We start from the raw sequence: 15,561 nt of genomic DNA, 5'->3' as shown, positions 1-15,561 counted from the left end.
GATGAGTCTGAGAGAGAGAATGAATGACTGCAGCAGAGAGGGACTGAGAATGACTGACTGTAGGCAAGTGAAGGGAGATAAGTGGTTGAAAAAGGGGAGGGACAGATTGGGAAGAGAGGAGGGGAGGAGGACAAGGAAGAAAGGAAGCAAAAGGCAAAGTGAGAAAAAGGAGAAAACAGAGCCTTAGAGAACAGATAATCCAGAGAGAAGAAGAGGGCAACAGGAAGGGTAGGACACAAGGCAAGTCTGAGAATGACTGTGGGGAGCTAGCTGAGGGAGATAAGGAAAAGGGAGAGGAACTTGAGAAGAGGAAGAGAGAGATGGTGGAAATCTGGGAGGGAGGGAGAGTCTCAGTGGGTGGGAAGAGGCAAGAACAGGTTAGAAAATAATAGGGAGGAAAATGGAAATGAGAAGGGAAAGAAGAAAAGAAAAACAGAGTGCATGGTCGTGCACAGCTTGAAGGCTACAGAGAGTTGTGTGATTGGTCTCTAGTTCTCTCCCTGCCTGAAGCGTATTAGGTCCTACACTGGGAACTCAGGTTCCTTTGGACCTGAGACTCTACGTGAATGCAGAGCACTCACCTGCACTTTGTGTATTTCAGATAGTATACCACGGAAATCCTTATGCACCACATAACTCCACCGCTTACCTTACCTATGAAAGAGGAGTAGAGATTGGATGTTGGGGCATGTGCATCAATGCAATTTCTTCATCGCTCTATTCCTGTAAGTACCTGGGAATGTACTCTGGCACTTGTGTTTTAGAATGGGTTTGATACTGTACATCGTTTCCCATGTTTAAAAAAAAAATCTACTTTGTGCAGTGTTATTGTAGCTGTGTTGATCCCAGGACATTAGAGAGACAAGGTGTGTGAGGTAATATCTTTTATTGGACCAACTTCCGTCGATGAGAGAGAATATCTACTGTTTTTTAATATTAAAACCTTTCAGAGATATTACAAGGACCAAATTCACAAAGGGACCTCGGCATGGCAATGCCTAACTTTTGAGCATCTAGCAAATCACAGGAACAAAAATGGGATCCACAAAGCCTGAGCCTGATGTGCAGACTTCCTATACAATGAATGGGGAGAGATAAACTGTGATTCAAAAGAGCCGGCACCTTAGCTAGCTAATGGGAGATGCTGACAAGAGGGGTGGGTCTTAAGCCTCACCTTTCGCTCAGAGAAAGGCACCTGGTCCATGATTGGGACCCTCCCCTCCTAAAGTCAGGTGGCTTATGCACCTAACTCCACAGAAGAAGGAGGGATGGTGGTGCTGTTGCTGCCCACTTTATAACCATCAGCCCAGTGATTAGGGATGTGGAAGACCCAGGTTCAAACCCCTTCTCTGCCTAAGGTGGAGAAAGGATCTGAACAGGGGTCTCCCACCTCTCAGGAGAGGCGCTCTATCTACAGGGCTATTAGCTATTCTGATGTGGGGCATCCTCTTTCTCTCCAGTTTGAAGCTGTTCCACTTTGGATAAAGACTTTGAGTCACTGGGTCAAAGAGAGAGACTATGTCCACGTATAGCGGCGTGTTGAGTCCCGATGCTGCACGCCCTTCTAGCCTGGGTATCAATAACAGTGTAGCTGATGGGCACTGCTTAGCTGAGTAGTGTGACGACGCGCCAGAACCTTAGGGCGTGTGCCCTACGTGGCTCTCCGCATGGCCATGCAGTGCTTCTGCCACCTACATTGCTATTTTTAGCAATGTAGTGTCCCACTGCCTCCCCACCGCCAGAGCCTTTTCCTGTTGCAGGGAGCTGCTGGCCCCTTTCCCCACTGCAGTGAAAGACTCTAGCAGCAGGGAAAGGCTCTGGCAGAGAGGAGGCAGCAGGGAAAAGCTCCGGCAGCTTCCTGTGTCGTTCTTCCCCCCCGCCAGAGCCTTTCACTGACCCCTGTAGCTACACGCCGCAGTGAGTGTGGACACAGCCTGCTTTCCACTACAGCGTGTAGCTACGTAGACCCTGCAATTTGTATAGTGGGAGTGCTGAGAGCCATTGAGCCAAATTGTAAACCCTGTATATGATGGAAACTGCCTCAAGCTGGGGGTGCTGCAGGACCCCCTGCACTCCTAGCTCCAGCATCTGTGCCAGAGAAGGAGAATGACACTAGCCTGGTGGTTAGGGCATACACCTAGGAGGTGGGAGACCTAGGGTCCAGGGACTCTATTTATCTGAGCATGACTACCAGATTGGGCCCCACAGGCAAGGTAGGCAGAGGAGCATGTGCCTTCCTACAGTCCATGGATTGCACTGAAGCTTAGGTATGAGAGAGGTGTCCAGTCAACTACAGTGATGCAGCAGTGCGAATGTCCAGGCTCCTAGGGAACTTTTACAGCAGAAATGTAAGTGCCGAGTGAGTTCAGGGGCCTACAAGGTTAGGTAGCAGCTGAACGGGGTTTTGTGGATTACAGTGATGCCCAAACCCTAAATCTGGGATTTAGGTGCCTACCCTTTGTGGCTCTGAGCCCAAGTTTTCATTCCATTGCAGTGGGACTACTCAGGGAGTGAGGTACTATTCAACAGGAGAGGTGGCCCATAAGTATTAAAAATGACCCCAAAGGCGAATGCTGGAGATAGAATGGATATGCTGAGGATAGTTCTAAGGTTTTGTTTCACCTAGCAATCCTGCAGCTGTCGCCCATCTCTTCATGGCCTCTCCCCACCTGTGCTCCTCACAAGAGAAAGTCATCACAGTGTATTGCAAGACCTTGCGATAAAAATGAATCTCACCCTGCAATATCATTGTGTAAATGTGTTAGCCCAGGGCCAAAAATCTGCTTACTAGCCCTTGGCATGGTGATAAGGGAATAATATATAAAAAAAAAACATTAAAAAAGCTTTCACTTTCTCTGTAGGCAAAAAAGTGAGTAGACTTTTGGGGGGCTGAACTATGCATCTAATAAAATGGCCTTATTGTAATCCTGTGTGGATCCTTTCCTCTTGGCTCTCAATTGCAGATATTTGTGTAATACCGCCTTCAACTCCAACAGGAATGTCTAAAACTGATGTCAAATGCTCCTGATGTCAAACTGTGGATCTGTTTGTCTTCATCCCAGCTTGTCAAAGAGATTCTCTTATAATTAAATGCTTGGAAGAAATACTATTGCAATTACTAGGTTGGGTTATTTTTAGTCTCAACAGTTTCCCCCCTTCCCCCCTTTCTTTTCACAGATTTGCAAAAAGCTCTTCTGCCTTATGTAGGATTAAAGGGACTTTATTTCATTGGATACCTGCTTTTTGGGATAGGCACTGGGTTTATTGGACTGTTTCCCAAGGTATATTCTACTCTGGCTCTGTGCTCGCTCTTTGGAGTCATGTCCAGCACTCTGTATACTGTCCCGTTCAACCTCATTGCAGAATATCACAGGGAGGAAGAGGTGAGTTTAATGTCTAGGTAAAGAAGGAATTGGTATTTGCCTTGTTTTGTCCATTTTAATGGGAGAAGGGGCTTTATTTTCATTTCAGATTATTTGTGGCAGCACAGGTGTCATGGAGGGAGGTGGAGTTTCAAATGTACAGAGCTTCAAGAGTGTGGTGATAAACAATGCTAATATTACAAATCATTTGCCATTATAAAGTCACCTGAACATCTCAAAGAACTTGAGAAACATAAATGAAGTTTGTGCCAACTCTGTGAGAGAGGGAAGGCCTGAATCAGTTTAGGGAACTGAGGCTGAGGCCCCAATCCTGCAAGTCACTCAACACAGGCAAACCCATGTGTCTGCATGGAACCCCACTGAATCAATGGGTTTCTGCAAAGGGTGTCTGTCATGTTGTGGGGCACAATCCAGACTAGTGAGGGATTATGTCACTGCCTGACCTGTAACCCTGGGTGCCTTAAATGTTCTGCTGCTCTGGCTCCCAGCCTGGTCACTAGTAGGCAGCAGACAGGCATTGCACGGAGTGTCTGTGTATTAAGCCACTCCGGTTCAGCAACCCTAATTCCAGTAGCCTACTATGCTCTGGTCTCCACCAGCCTTGGTCACTACTAGCCAAGTGACTCCAACATGCTCCCAGTCCCAACTTTTCCCCAAACCCTGTGCTTTGCAATTTCCAGCCCTTTCCTGGACCATTCAGAGAAATATTACGGTTTGTTTGCTCCTCTAAAGAGACAAACTGCTCAGCTTATCACTTTAACTGGAGTTAACAATCACCTTGATTCACACAAAACACTGGGTTGGCTTAGTTTACAAGTAAAACAAGTTTATTATCTAAAGGAGATAAGATTTTAAGTGATACCAAGTAGAAGGAATAAAGTTAGAAAGGGTTACAAATGAACTAAAGTAAAAATAAGCTTTCCAGTGACTCAGGCTTACCAAAACTACAGTTTTGGTTCAAAGTAAGGTTCTTCTCACACTTTCTTCCAGCAAGATGGCTGACCTACCCCTTGGTCAGGATCTCCCACAAAGCCCAAAGTGCTTGGTTCCTGTGTCTTCTTAGGTGACAGCTCATTTGAGGATCTTTGCCCCCCCGCCTTTTATAGTCCAGTGAACCCTTGAAATGTATTCTTCTGAAGGTTACTCCCCCCCCCCAATAAAGTTAATTCAAGCTGTGAGGAAGGAGACATGGAATCTGGTGGCTAAGGACATTCCATGCTGGTTTCTTCCCCGATGTTGTTTGCTATAATGCAAAGTAATCTGTTTCTGCCCCCTCTGCTGCAAATGAATGGCCACTTGACATGTGATTGTCAATCGATTCCAATGATACCTGGCTGGAGGTGTTGGCTTGTCTTTGGTCTGGGAGAAACTCCCCAGACTTATCTGGTAAACAGATTTTAGTCTCACATTTTCTTCATGTTTGTATGGGCCCTTAAGCATTTACTGTGCATAGTCCACACAAGAATATTAATTATCAGTGTGTTGTTGGTTTTCCAGTGATACCTTCCATGATACATATACAGTTTATTACATTAAAGAGTTGGGGTACACTGAACTGGTCACACCAGCTGAAACTCTCTACCAGATATCAGGGAGTCCCTTGCTCTCTGACATTGGGATACTTTTAGGTAGACAGGCTGATTGTCCATACAGAGCTCCTTGCAGGATTGTATCTTAAGAGCTTGTCCACACAAGACAGTCATTTTGATATAAGGTTGGGTATGAATTTAGAGTGGAATAGCTTTTCCAGGATAACTCCATGTGTAGACAAGCCCTAAGTGACTTACCACATAAGTAGTCAAAGATGGAGTGCAAATATAACCTACAAGCTGTGGTTCCATCTTGTGCTTTAACCACTAGACTACATTTCCCCATGAGCAGGAGGGGAAAACATTCAGCATTCTGAGAATGGCATTTGTTTATGATCACATGTTATTTAAACCGAGGTATGGTACATATTTGAACAGTGTTTAGCACAAAGGGGCTCTAATCTCTGATTGGGGCTCCCAGAACTGCTATCATACCAATCAATCATATACGACATACATAATCAGTTTTACAAGCTAGGTCTGTGCACAACTCTGTTACTGCAAGCAAGACTGAGGGTCAGATCCTCATCTTGTATAAATCAGTGAAGCTCTATTTACTTCAGTGGAGCTGGGCCAGTGTATGCTAGCTGAGGATGCAGCTGAGTCCCTAAAGTATATAACCAAAACATGTAAGGAAACGTAAATAGCTTTGTTAACTAAAAGTTTTATACAAATGATTTGTTAAAAGAAATGGAATTTTATGCACTTCAGCATTAAATTATCTGAAAACAAAAATAAGGTATTTGTTATGCTAGTAATAAAATAATTGCCCTACCAGATCAAATTTAGCCTTGCATCCTGTCTCTGAGAGTGACCAGCACCAAATGGTTTAGAGGAAGGTACAAGAAATCCCATAGTGGACAATTATGGCATGCCCTACCATTGGTGACATTTCTTCCTGACCTCTGTGAAAGTTGTTGGTTCATGCCTTGAAGCATGTGTGTCATCCTCTGCTTTTATCCTGTATAGTATAGCTTCTCATTATCCATACAAATATTTGGAATCTGCGTGCAAGCCTGCACAGTGGAAAATACAATTCCAAAAGAAAACCCTTGAAAGGACTTCATTTCTTATGCTCAATTATATTGTCTTACTCTGCAGAGCAGTTCCTTCATGTCATGTAAGATAAGTGTGACAGGATTGGGCCAGATGGCTATAGGAGAGTAACAGAAGGCAGATATATTAGCCCCAGGCTAAGTAGGTCTGCTTTCCCTGGGTAAGGGAGCAGGGAAGGTTCCAGAACAATCAGGAACCTTCTGGAGACAATTAAGACCGGCTGATTAGAACACCTGAAGCCAATCAAGAAGCTGCTAGAATCAATTAAGGCAGGCTAATCAGGGCACCTGGGTTTTAAAAAGGAGCTCACTTCAGTTTGTGGTGTGCATGTGAGGAGCTGGGAGCAAGAGGCACTAGGAGCTGAGAGTGAGAACGCAGACTGTTGGAGAACTGAGGTGTACAAACATTATCAGACACCAGGAGGAAGGTCCTCTGGTGAGGATAAAGAAGGTGTTGGGAGGAGGCCATGGGGAAGTAGCCCAGGGAGTTGTAGCTGTTGCACAGCTGTTCCAGGAGGCACTCTAGACAGCTGCATTCCACAGGGCCCTGGGCTGGAACCCGGAGTAAGGTATTAAGCTCTTTAAAGAAAAGTTTTCTCAAGTGTCTTAAATTGGCGAGAGAATCTGAAACATGAATAAGAATTTGGAGGACTTGATCTTTTGAAAAGTTTTCAATATAGGCTGGAACTGGAAACTTTGGGGAGATGAATAAATGAAATGTGAGCAAAGCAAATCATAATACAACATATATGGCTGCAAGCAGTGCCAGGCTAGATTGAGTCAGTGAGAGTACAGCAACGATAAGAGCAAGTGAAACTGCAAACCGACAGTTGAAAGAGGACTTATAGAAAGCTCTTATTCCAATGAATCCTTGGAGGGTATTTTTCATGTGATGGAACATTTCCCAGAATTGACTTTTAATTTTGCCAGTTAATTTCTCTGTTCTTAGCAGCCCAGATCAGTTGTCACTAAGTATTTTAGAAAGACTTAATAAGGAATGGGGATGAACCACAAAGCTAAAATGTGGGGGAGGAGAGGAAAGGGAAATTGAACCCATTATGGTGATAGGAATGAGATGCATAATGCAACTCTAGTTCTGGGCAGGTTCAGGGATGCTGGATTCAGACCCATCCGTCACTAGACGTAACTGAATTAAAAGCTGTCAAGTGGAAATGTGTAGTTCATATTTAATAAGCCAATGTCCTCAAAGAGATAATCAGAAGAGAACCAGTTGCTTCTACTTTGATGCCTGCTTCTTGATTAACGCTGTTGGATGGTATGATTTCACCAGTTCTGACACTAACAAAGTTAGTTTTAATCTCAAACCTTCTAAAATATACAAGATAGAGTAATGAAAAAGCATCTTATAGTTGGCTGCATTTGTTCAAAAACTGACGTACTTGTCTTTGGAACCGAAGGCACATCATGAGAATAAGCACAGCCCAGTAAAACATTCACCATTTCAATAAAAACTATGATTTGAGGCCAAAATGCCCCAGATGACTTGCTTTTGCATGACGTAGTCAAAAATAAATGTGGTTGGATCATGTTATTCAAGACCAGCATAGAACAAAGAGCAGACCTTTTTAATCAATGGGCTTTCTGTGAAAACAGAACTGCACCAGGATGTAAACTATTGGCCTCTCAATTCCACTTGCGTATTGAGCACAAAGCTCGCTTGTTCCCTGTTATTTGAGTATGGTTATCTGTAGCTGATTTGGAAGACACTCGGGGTAGGATCCATGATGGGACATAGGTGTTGTAGTGCTGAGAGTCACAGCCCCTAACTTTAAATGGGAATGAATGTGGAAGAGGAGGAGGAGGTTATGTCCACCCTATAACCCAGTGGTTCGAGTACTAGAGAATAATTCCCTCTGGCCCAATGACTATTTAGGTATTTATCCACAGTCATTGGGCCAGGGAGTGAGCAAGCGAGGGAATGAATCTGTAGCCTGGTGGTTAGGACACCTATGTAGGAGACCCTGGGTCCAGTCCCCCTGCTCCAATCACTATTTAATCCAAAGTGGAACAGCTTCAACAGGAGAGACTAAGGCAGTCGCACTACAGACTCTCCCAGAACTCACTGGTTTGAGCATGCTCCTGAGAGGTGAGAGACCCACTGTGCTCCAATCCCTTTTCCCCCTCTGGCAGAGGTGGGGGATTGAACTGGGTCTTCCACATTCCAGGCCAGTACTCTATCCAGTGGGCTAAAAGTTATAAGGTGCCTCTTCCTCCCGCTCCATTTTGAATGGGACCTGATCTGGTAGGCATGCTCAGAGGCTGCCTACAGGATTAGGCCCTGCACCTCACTTAGGTGGCCAAATGTGCCCTTCTTCCCCTGGTTTGTGAATCACTCTGGAGCGTAGTTGGGAGATAGGCATCTGGGCATTTAGAGTGGGGCAGCAGTGCACATGGTCCAAAACATAGGTATCTACGGAACTTTGGCAGTGGAAAGTTAGGCACCAAATGAGTTTAGGCACTTACAGGGATAGGAGGCAGCCAAGTGGGAGGGCCACGTCACCTCTACAGTGGGAATAGGCTGAAGAGTGTTCTGAGGAAGCTGAGGTTGGCCCTCACCACAAGAGGGCTCTCCAGAATGATGTCATGTAGCAATTTCCCATAGTTTTTTAAAAATTGAGTCTGAGTAGCACTTTGAAATACAATATGAAAAGAACTTAAAGAAATCAACAAGCATACTTAACAGCACAGGTGTTGTGTTCCCTGAGCAAGCTGCCCACCCACCACAAAGCACTGAAACTCTCCTTATCTCTTGTTCTTTTATCTTGCAGTGAGTGCTTACCACAAATCCTCTGTGTTCAGGAGTCTGCAAGAGGGGCAAAGTGAATCTATAATGTGACAGTGTTGGGCCAGATGGCTACAGAAGAGTGATAGAAGGCAGATATATTAGCCCCAGGTTAAGTAGGTCCCTTTTCTCTGGGTAAAGTAACAGGGAAGGTTCCAGAACCATCAGGAACCTTCTGGAGACAATTAAGGTAGACAGGCTGATTAGAACATCTGAAGCCAATCAAGAAGCTGTTAGAATCAATTAAGGCAGGCTAATCAGGGCACCTGGGTTTAAAAAGGAGCTCACTTCAGTCTGTGGTGCACGTGTGAGGAGCTGGGAGCAAGAGACACTAGGAGTTGAGAGTGAGAACGTGGACTGTTGGAGGACTGAGGAGTACAAGCATTATCAGACACTAGGAGGAAGGTCCTATGGTGAGGATAAAGAAGGTGTTGGGAGGAGGCCATGGGGAAGTAGCACAGGGAGTTGTAGCAGTCACACAGCTGTTCCAGGAGGCATTCTAGACGGCTGGAACCCGGAGTAGAGGGCGGGCCTGGGTTCTCCCCAAACCTCCCAGCTCCTGGTCAGACACAGGAGGAGTTGATCTGGACTGTGGATTCACGAAAACTGCCAAATTGAGGGCTGCTGTGAAGCTCGAAGGCGAGCAAATCCGCCAATAAGCGCAATACCCACCAAAGTAGAGGAGGAACTTTGTCACAATAAATTATCATTTAATTTTAGTATCACAAAGAGAAGCAGAACAATTCTTTCACAATGCAGTCCACACATATGAATTAAGACAAATCTTGTGTTTTGCTACTTAGAAATAAAAGGATTTTATGGTTTTGCACCAGCTGTTTGACCCCCAGAGTTCATAACAGTATTTGTTATGCAGAAGATTTCCAGACTATAGATGGTTTTCAGATATGAAGGGCTAAATCCAGCCATGTGCAATGCTGGTGCACGGCTGGGGAAGGGAGAATGGCTGCTGTTCAGCATTAAGCACTAACTAGTGGCACGGCAAGGTTGTGGTATGGACTGCTCAGAGGCCCACCAAAGTGCACTCCTCACCATGGTACCCCATTATGAGGGATCCTGGTGCGAGTGCGTGTGTGTGTATGGGTAGGATTCCTGTTGCCAGGACCGGCCCACAACATTTTGGCATCTGAGGTGGGGAGCTCAAATGCCCTCATGCCGCCTCGCTTGGGCCAAAACTTTGAAAGGTCTCAATTCTGCCTTCTTCCTGTTCTACTCCTCTCATGGTACTGCTCTGCTGCCTATCCCAGTGAAGGAGAACTAACAACTTAAAATGCCTTGTTCAAAAATTTTAAGTAACACTTAACTTTCAAATGCCTGAAAAGCAAATGTAACTTTTCTTGTCTGCATAGTAAACACTGGCATTTTTATCTGTTTGAATAATCAAAGTGGTGCTTTCCGTGCCTTCTTGGTTGCAAAGATTTGAACTGCTTCCTGCTGAAGGTCCACAGTCTGGGCCAGTTCATGCTCTGTTGAGATGGTTGCAAGGCCGACCAGCCTCTCCTGTGTCATTGTGGAGCGTAGATGTGTTTTTATTTACTTCAGCTTAGAGAAGCTGCGTTCTCCACTGGCAACTGTTACAGGAAGTGTTAGAAGTATGTGCAGAGCAACAAAAGCATTTGGAAAGAGAATGATCATCTTATTTGTACACATATATTCCAGAACAGCCTTTGGAATTAATCCTGCTGAAATGTATCTTGAAAGGGCTTTCAGTTCATCACCTAAATCACTTGCATCAATACCGCACGTGTCAACAGTGTCTCTAGTGCCCTGCATTGCTGGTGTAGGTCTTCTTCAGGTATAGTGAGGAGTTTTGGAATATCATACAACATCCCAAATACACTGCTGTGTTCCTTGAGCTGCATGAAATGTTCTTCAGCTGACTGTATTGCACAATCTAGCACCTGGTTAAAGAATTCAACTTTGAATTGTTGTTTAGGGTCTCTTATGGGATTATCCTATGCCTCGTAATCAAAATGTCTTCATCTTCTGTGACTCTTGTGTTCTTGAATGGGTGGGAAAATAGCTTCAGTGTGAAGTTCCTCTGCCAACTTTTGTGCACTTTTCAGAACGTTTTGAAATCCCTCATCTGACCGGTAAGACTGTACGTATGACTTTGCTTTGTCCAGTTGTTCCATTGCTCCAGATATATCAAGGTCAACACCTTGGAGTCTCTTGCTTACAACATTTATTTCAAAAAGTATGTCATGCCACAACACTAAGCCACAGAAGAAACTTGAAGTTATGTATGTTTCTGCTGATTCCATTTCCCTCTGCCACTATTCTCCCACAAACAGTTCCTGTCATAGCATTATCCTCCATAATGGCAACTATGGCATCATCTATCTTCCCAATCTGGTGTTTGATAGGCTTTATCGCCTCCACTCAACTTTCTCATCATGTGGCACTCAGTGGTTTCAGTGTCAGAGAGGATGTTCCCAGATGTTGCTTCAAAATTTGCCATCGATGAGTTGATGCAGAGAAAAATACATAGATGCTTTGAATTACATTAAAAACTTCAGCAGCCTCACTAGAAGCTGATGCTTCATCACTGACCACCAAGTTCAATGAATGAGAACTGCATGGGACAAAAAGAGCTCAAGGGTTTAACTCTCGGATCCGTGTCTGCACTCCTCTGTTCTTTCCTCTCATGTTGGCACCATTATCGTAGCCCTGGCCTCTCATGTCAGCTATCGCAAGTCCCATACCTTCCAGCTTTTTAGAAGCATATTTATCATACCAGCTCCTGTAGTATCATCAATGTCAATAAATTCTAGAAAATGCTCTCTGACAGTCACCATTGCAGGGACATTTTCACTAGGTTAAGTTGTTATTACAAAACGCACCATTAAAGTCATTTCTTCCATATGGCTGATGTCAACTCTGCAGTCCAGAATAACAGAGTAATATCTTGCTGACTTCAGATCTGCCACAATCTTCTGTTTGACTTTTGTTGCCAGTAACTGTATGATCTCATTTTGAATTGTTTTTCCAAGGTAGTGGTGTGTGTACATTTCTTGGGTGGTGACTCTTCTTAGATGCTCCTGGAGTACAGCATCAAACTCAGCCATCAGCTCCACAATTTTAAGGAAGTTCCCATTGTTTGGCACATACGCCGATCTGAAGTGCCACACAGTGCTAGGTTTTGGGTAGCAAGCATTCTCACAGTGGCAATGAGCCTTTTCAGAACATTTTTCCAGTGAAGAGACTCTGATGCAATCTTCTCTTGATGCTGACCATCTATGGTGGCTTTTAACCTTAGTCTCACCTCAAGCTCTTTCCACCTATGGAATGCTCTCTGGTGATTTGCTGCCTTCTCATGGCATGCCAGATTTCTAGCCAGAATTTTCTAGTCCTTTGTTCCTGTAGAACCCAATGTGGCTGGAACATTAGACTGGAAGAGTTTGCAACAAAACCAGTATGCAGCATTCTGGGTTTTTGAGTATATAAGCCATGGCCTCTCCACTTTGTCACTATTGGGGATTTCACGCCAGTAATGTGTGGGATGGAAACTTCTGTTTTCATTGTCTTTGGGGAACATGAAGTTTTTCCACTTGGAGTGGTCCATGCAGTACAAGGAAGTCCCTCAGGTTATTGCTCAAGTGGGTCCACAGTCCTGGATAATCTAGACTTAAGGAACTAAACTCAGCAGCAGCTGTTTCTTGCACCTCCACCACACTCTTCTCTGATCTACACTTTTCTTTAGGAATGTGCATGGTTACATCCATTTGAGATGGAGATATGGATGCTGCAGTACCTGGTCACCTGCACTCTGACTAACTGGAAGATCAGGCATCTCCTCACCACTCACATCTACACTGGGGCTGGAAGGCTCACTGTGAACATTTGTGTCTATTTATCTCAGCAGAGCTCCTTCCTGCTTAGATAGAAAAGCTTCCTTTGCTTGCTTCCTTTTTCTGAATGCTGTCCCAGAGGGGCGTTTTCTTCTTTTACTCATGACTGCTGTTCTGTGCCAGCTATAGTGGCTCTCAACACTTGATTGAAGGGGACAAATAAGCAGGCTGGTAGCAGGGCCTGAGTGAGGGAAGATATCAGCGTCTTAAAGGCCTAACTGGCTCCTACTACTTCAGTTGACTGCTTGTTCTCCTCAAGTGGGTTCAGGGAAGCAGCAGGAAACAGGAAGCTCCCTGAGAATCTGGTGTTAATCAGTCCAGGCTCCTGGAGGTGCTAGAGAGGTACATAAAAGGCTTCTCCTCCTCCTCTCTCTCCCTGCAGCTCCTGCTGCTTTCTGTTATTCCCTCTCACCTTTTCTCCTGCCTGCCTGTTATATCTCTTGTGCTCTCCTTCCTCCAGCACAGCATTCCACCATCTCTGTGCTTCTCGAGCAGAGAGAATACATATGCACCAGCAGCAGACACAATTTTCTACACTCTGGGTCCTAGTGGCGCCCGCCCCCCCAACACATACACAGTCTGGCACCTGAGGTGGCCGCCTCAGTTCGCCTCATGGTAAGGCCAGCCCTGCCTGTTGCCTAGGAGACCTCACCTGGGTGCAATTAAGGCTGTTGCTTTGGCACTGAAACTTTTAAATACGTTGTGGACTAGTCTAGACACCCCTCTCTCCCATATGTTTACTGTGAGTGCTGCGATCAGAGCAGGAAGCAGGGCAGTCTTGGTGCATGGTCTTCTACTGTGGAATTCTCTTCCTGCCTTGGTTTGCCAGAGGCTGAATCTGCTGACCTTCAAGTCATGCTGCAAGGTCCATTTTCCCCCTGGCTGGGCGTGCCTGTAGAGGGAGAAGGTAATGGGACAGTTGAGGGTTGTGTAGGGATTTGGAGAGTTTGTCATTGTTTGTAAGGACTGTATCTGAATGATTGTTTTCATTCTGTAACTACTACACCAGAAGAATAAAGAGAGCGCAAGCAAGCCAGCATCCATTGTTGGCAGCAGCTATCTGATGATCTGGCAATAGCTGCATGTAGTACAATGGTTTCCCTTCAGAACACTGTAGTCTGGTGGTTAAAGCACTGATGTGGGACTCGAGACGTAGGGTCTATTCCTAATTCTGCTGCTGGGTGACCTTAGGCAAATCATTTTTCTGTTCTGTGCCTCTGTTTCCCCACCTGTAAAATGGGGAGAATGATAGTGACTGCCTTTGTAAAGCACTTGAGATCTACTGATGAAAAATGCTATACAAGAGCTAGGTATTATTGTATATTAATCAGTTGTCTCATTTGATTGGGTTTCATTTTATGCTTATTTGCAGAGCCAAAAGGAACAGCATGGAGGAGAAGCTGAGGCCATTGGAAGAGGAAAGGGAATTGACTGCGCGGCTCTCACTTGCATGGTGCAGCTGGCACAGATCATTGTTGGAGGGGGCCTAGGGTTCTTGGTCAGTGCTGCGGGCAGTGTAATAGTGGTTGTGATTTGTGCATCTGCTGTGGCATTAACAGGCTGTTGCTTTGTTGCTTTTTTTGTTCAGTTTGTCGAATAGAACAGTGGATAGATGAAGGAAGAAATTCCCATGGGAACATTGTCATTCTTGATCTGTATCCATTGGGTGCAATTTCTACACTGATATTTTATAGCACCCTCTTCTTTCATTGGCTGGAGTGGTTAAAATTCCAGGGCATTATTTCTCCGCAGAGTGGAAATATGTGGTAATATTGGTGGCTTCGCTTCTCAAGCTGTAAGATCTCTCCATGGCTTTCCTTCCTCTGCCCCAATTTTGTGTTAACATATAAGCCACTTTCATACATGGCAGAGTAATGCTCCTCATCATTAGTGGTAATGCTCATCGTTAGCCAAGCTGGAGAAGAGAAGAGCTGAAATGTGTGGCTAAAAGAATGTATCCAATAAGGATGAAAACTGGGGTTACTGATCCCAAACTCCAAGGATGGGGGTTCTTATTAAGATGGGGGTTCTTAACCTGGGATCATGGTCCCAAGGAGGTGTCAAGGAGTCACACCCAGTGCTTAATTTGTGCCAGGGCTGAGCCCTGGCACCTCTAGGCTTGGCAGTTCATAGCCCCAGCACCTCTAGGCTTGCCGCATCAGTTATTAAAATTAAAAAAGTTGCTTAAGCTCCGGCATCTAATTGCTTGAGCCTCAGGACCTTCATTACAGATTAAGCACTGGTCACAACCACTGTGTCCTTCCAATATTGCCAAACTGGACAGGGGCTCCGGCTAGATGAGGAGCAGGAGTTGTATGGAAAAGTGGATCCTGGTGTGGAAAAGATTGAGAAGTCCTGCTTTAAGGTATATCCCACTACTGGACAGCTTTATGTGGAATGTTGTGCTTATATAAATGTGAAGCAAAAACACAGAACAAGATTATCAAATAGGGGTGCCTAGAGATGGGCTCCTAAATCCATATTGAGGCACCTAAATAGGGAGTCAGTGGGAAACTGCTGGGAAAACTGCTTTGAAAATCTAGCCACTTGTTTAAATGTCTGAACAAGATTTTAAAAAACCTTGGCCTAAAATTTGTGAGCCACCTAAAATGTTCAAGCTGAGTGGTATGGTACTTACCTTAACTGAATAAATTCAGACCTGTTTGCCCTACTCTTTTGCACATAAGAGTCTAACTTGATCAAATTCTTGTTTTGCTTCTTTCACAGCATTCGACAGAATATTATTGTAACTTAATTCAGTTCCAGAAAGCATTACCGTAAATTGTTCCATATCCACACCTCAAACCAATATATTAAATCCTGTAGGCAAACCAGTCTACTTGTATTTGAGTATGGAGCTTG

At 44.7% G+C, this 15,561-nt stretch overlaps 1 protein-coding gene across 1 annotated transcript in view; it reads left to right on the top strand.

The window, feature by feature from the left end:
* The window catches only part of SLC45A2 (solute carrier family 45 member 2), a 31,659-nt gene extending 16,110 nt beyond the window's left edge, over positions 1 to 15,549 (top strand). Inside the window, exons 5-7 of the mRNA XM_073343692.2 lie at positions 602 to 725; positions 3,178 to 3,383; positions 14,072 to 15,549. Of these exons, the coding sequence (XP_073199793.1) occupies positions 602 to 725; positions 3,178 to 3,383; positions 14,072 to 14,299 (558 nt within the window). The 3' untranslated portion in view covers positions 14,300 to 15,549. The remainder of the gene's footprint in view (positions 1 to 601; positions 726 to 3,177; positions 3,384 to 14,071) is intronic.
* Positions 15,550 to 15,561: the final 12 nt, after the last annotated feature.

This window comes from Lepidochelys kempii, chromosome 5, assembly GCF_965140285.1.
Source record: "Lepidochelys kempii isolate rLepKem1 chromosome 5, rLepKem1.hap1, whole genome shotgun sequence".
NCBI classification, from domain to species: Eukaryota; Metazoa; Chordata; order Testudines; family Cheloniidae; genus Lepidochelys; species Lepidochelys kempii.
The sequence above is the reverse complement of the archived record's forward strand: the minus strand, read 5'-3'. Positions and strand labels throughout refer to the sequence as shown.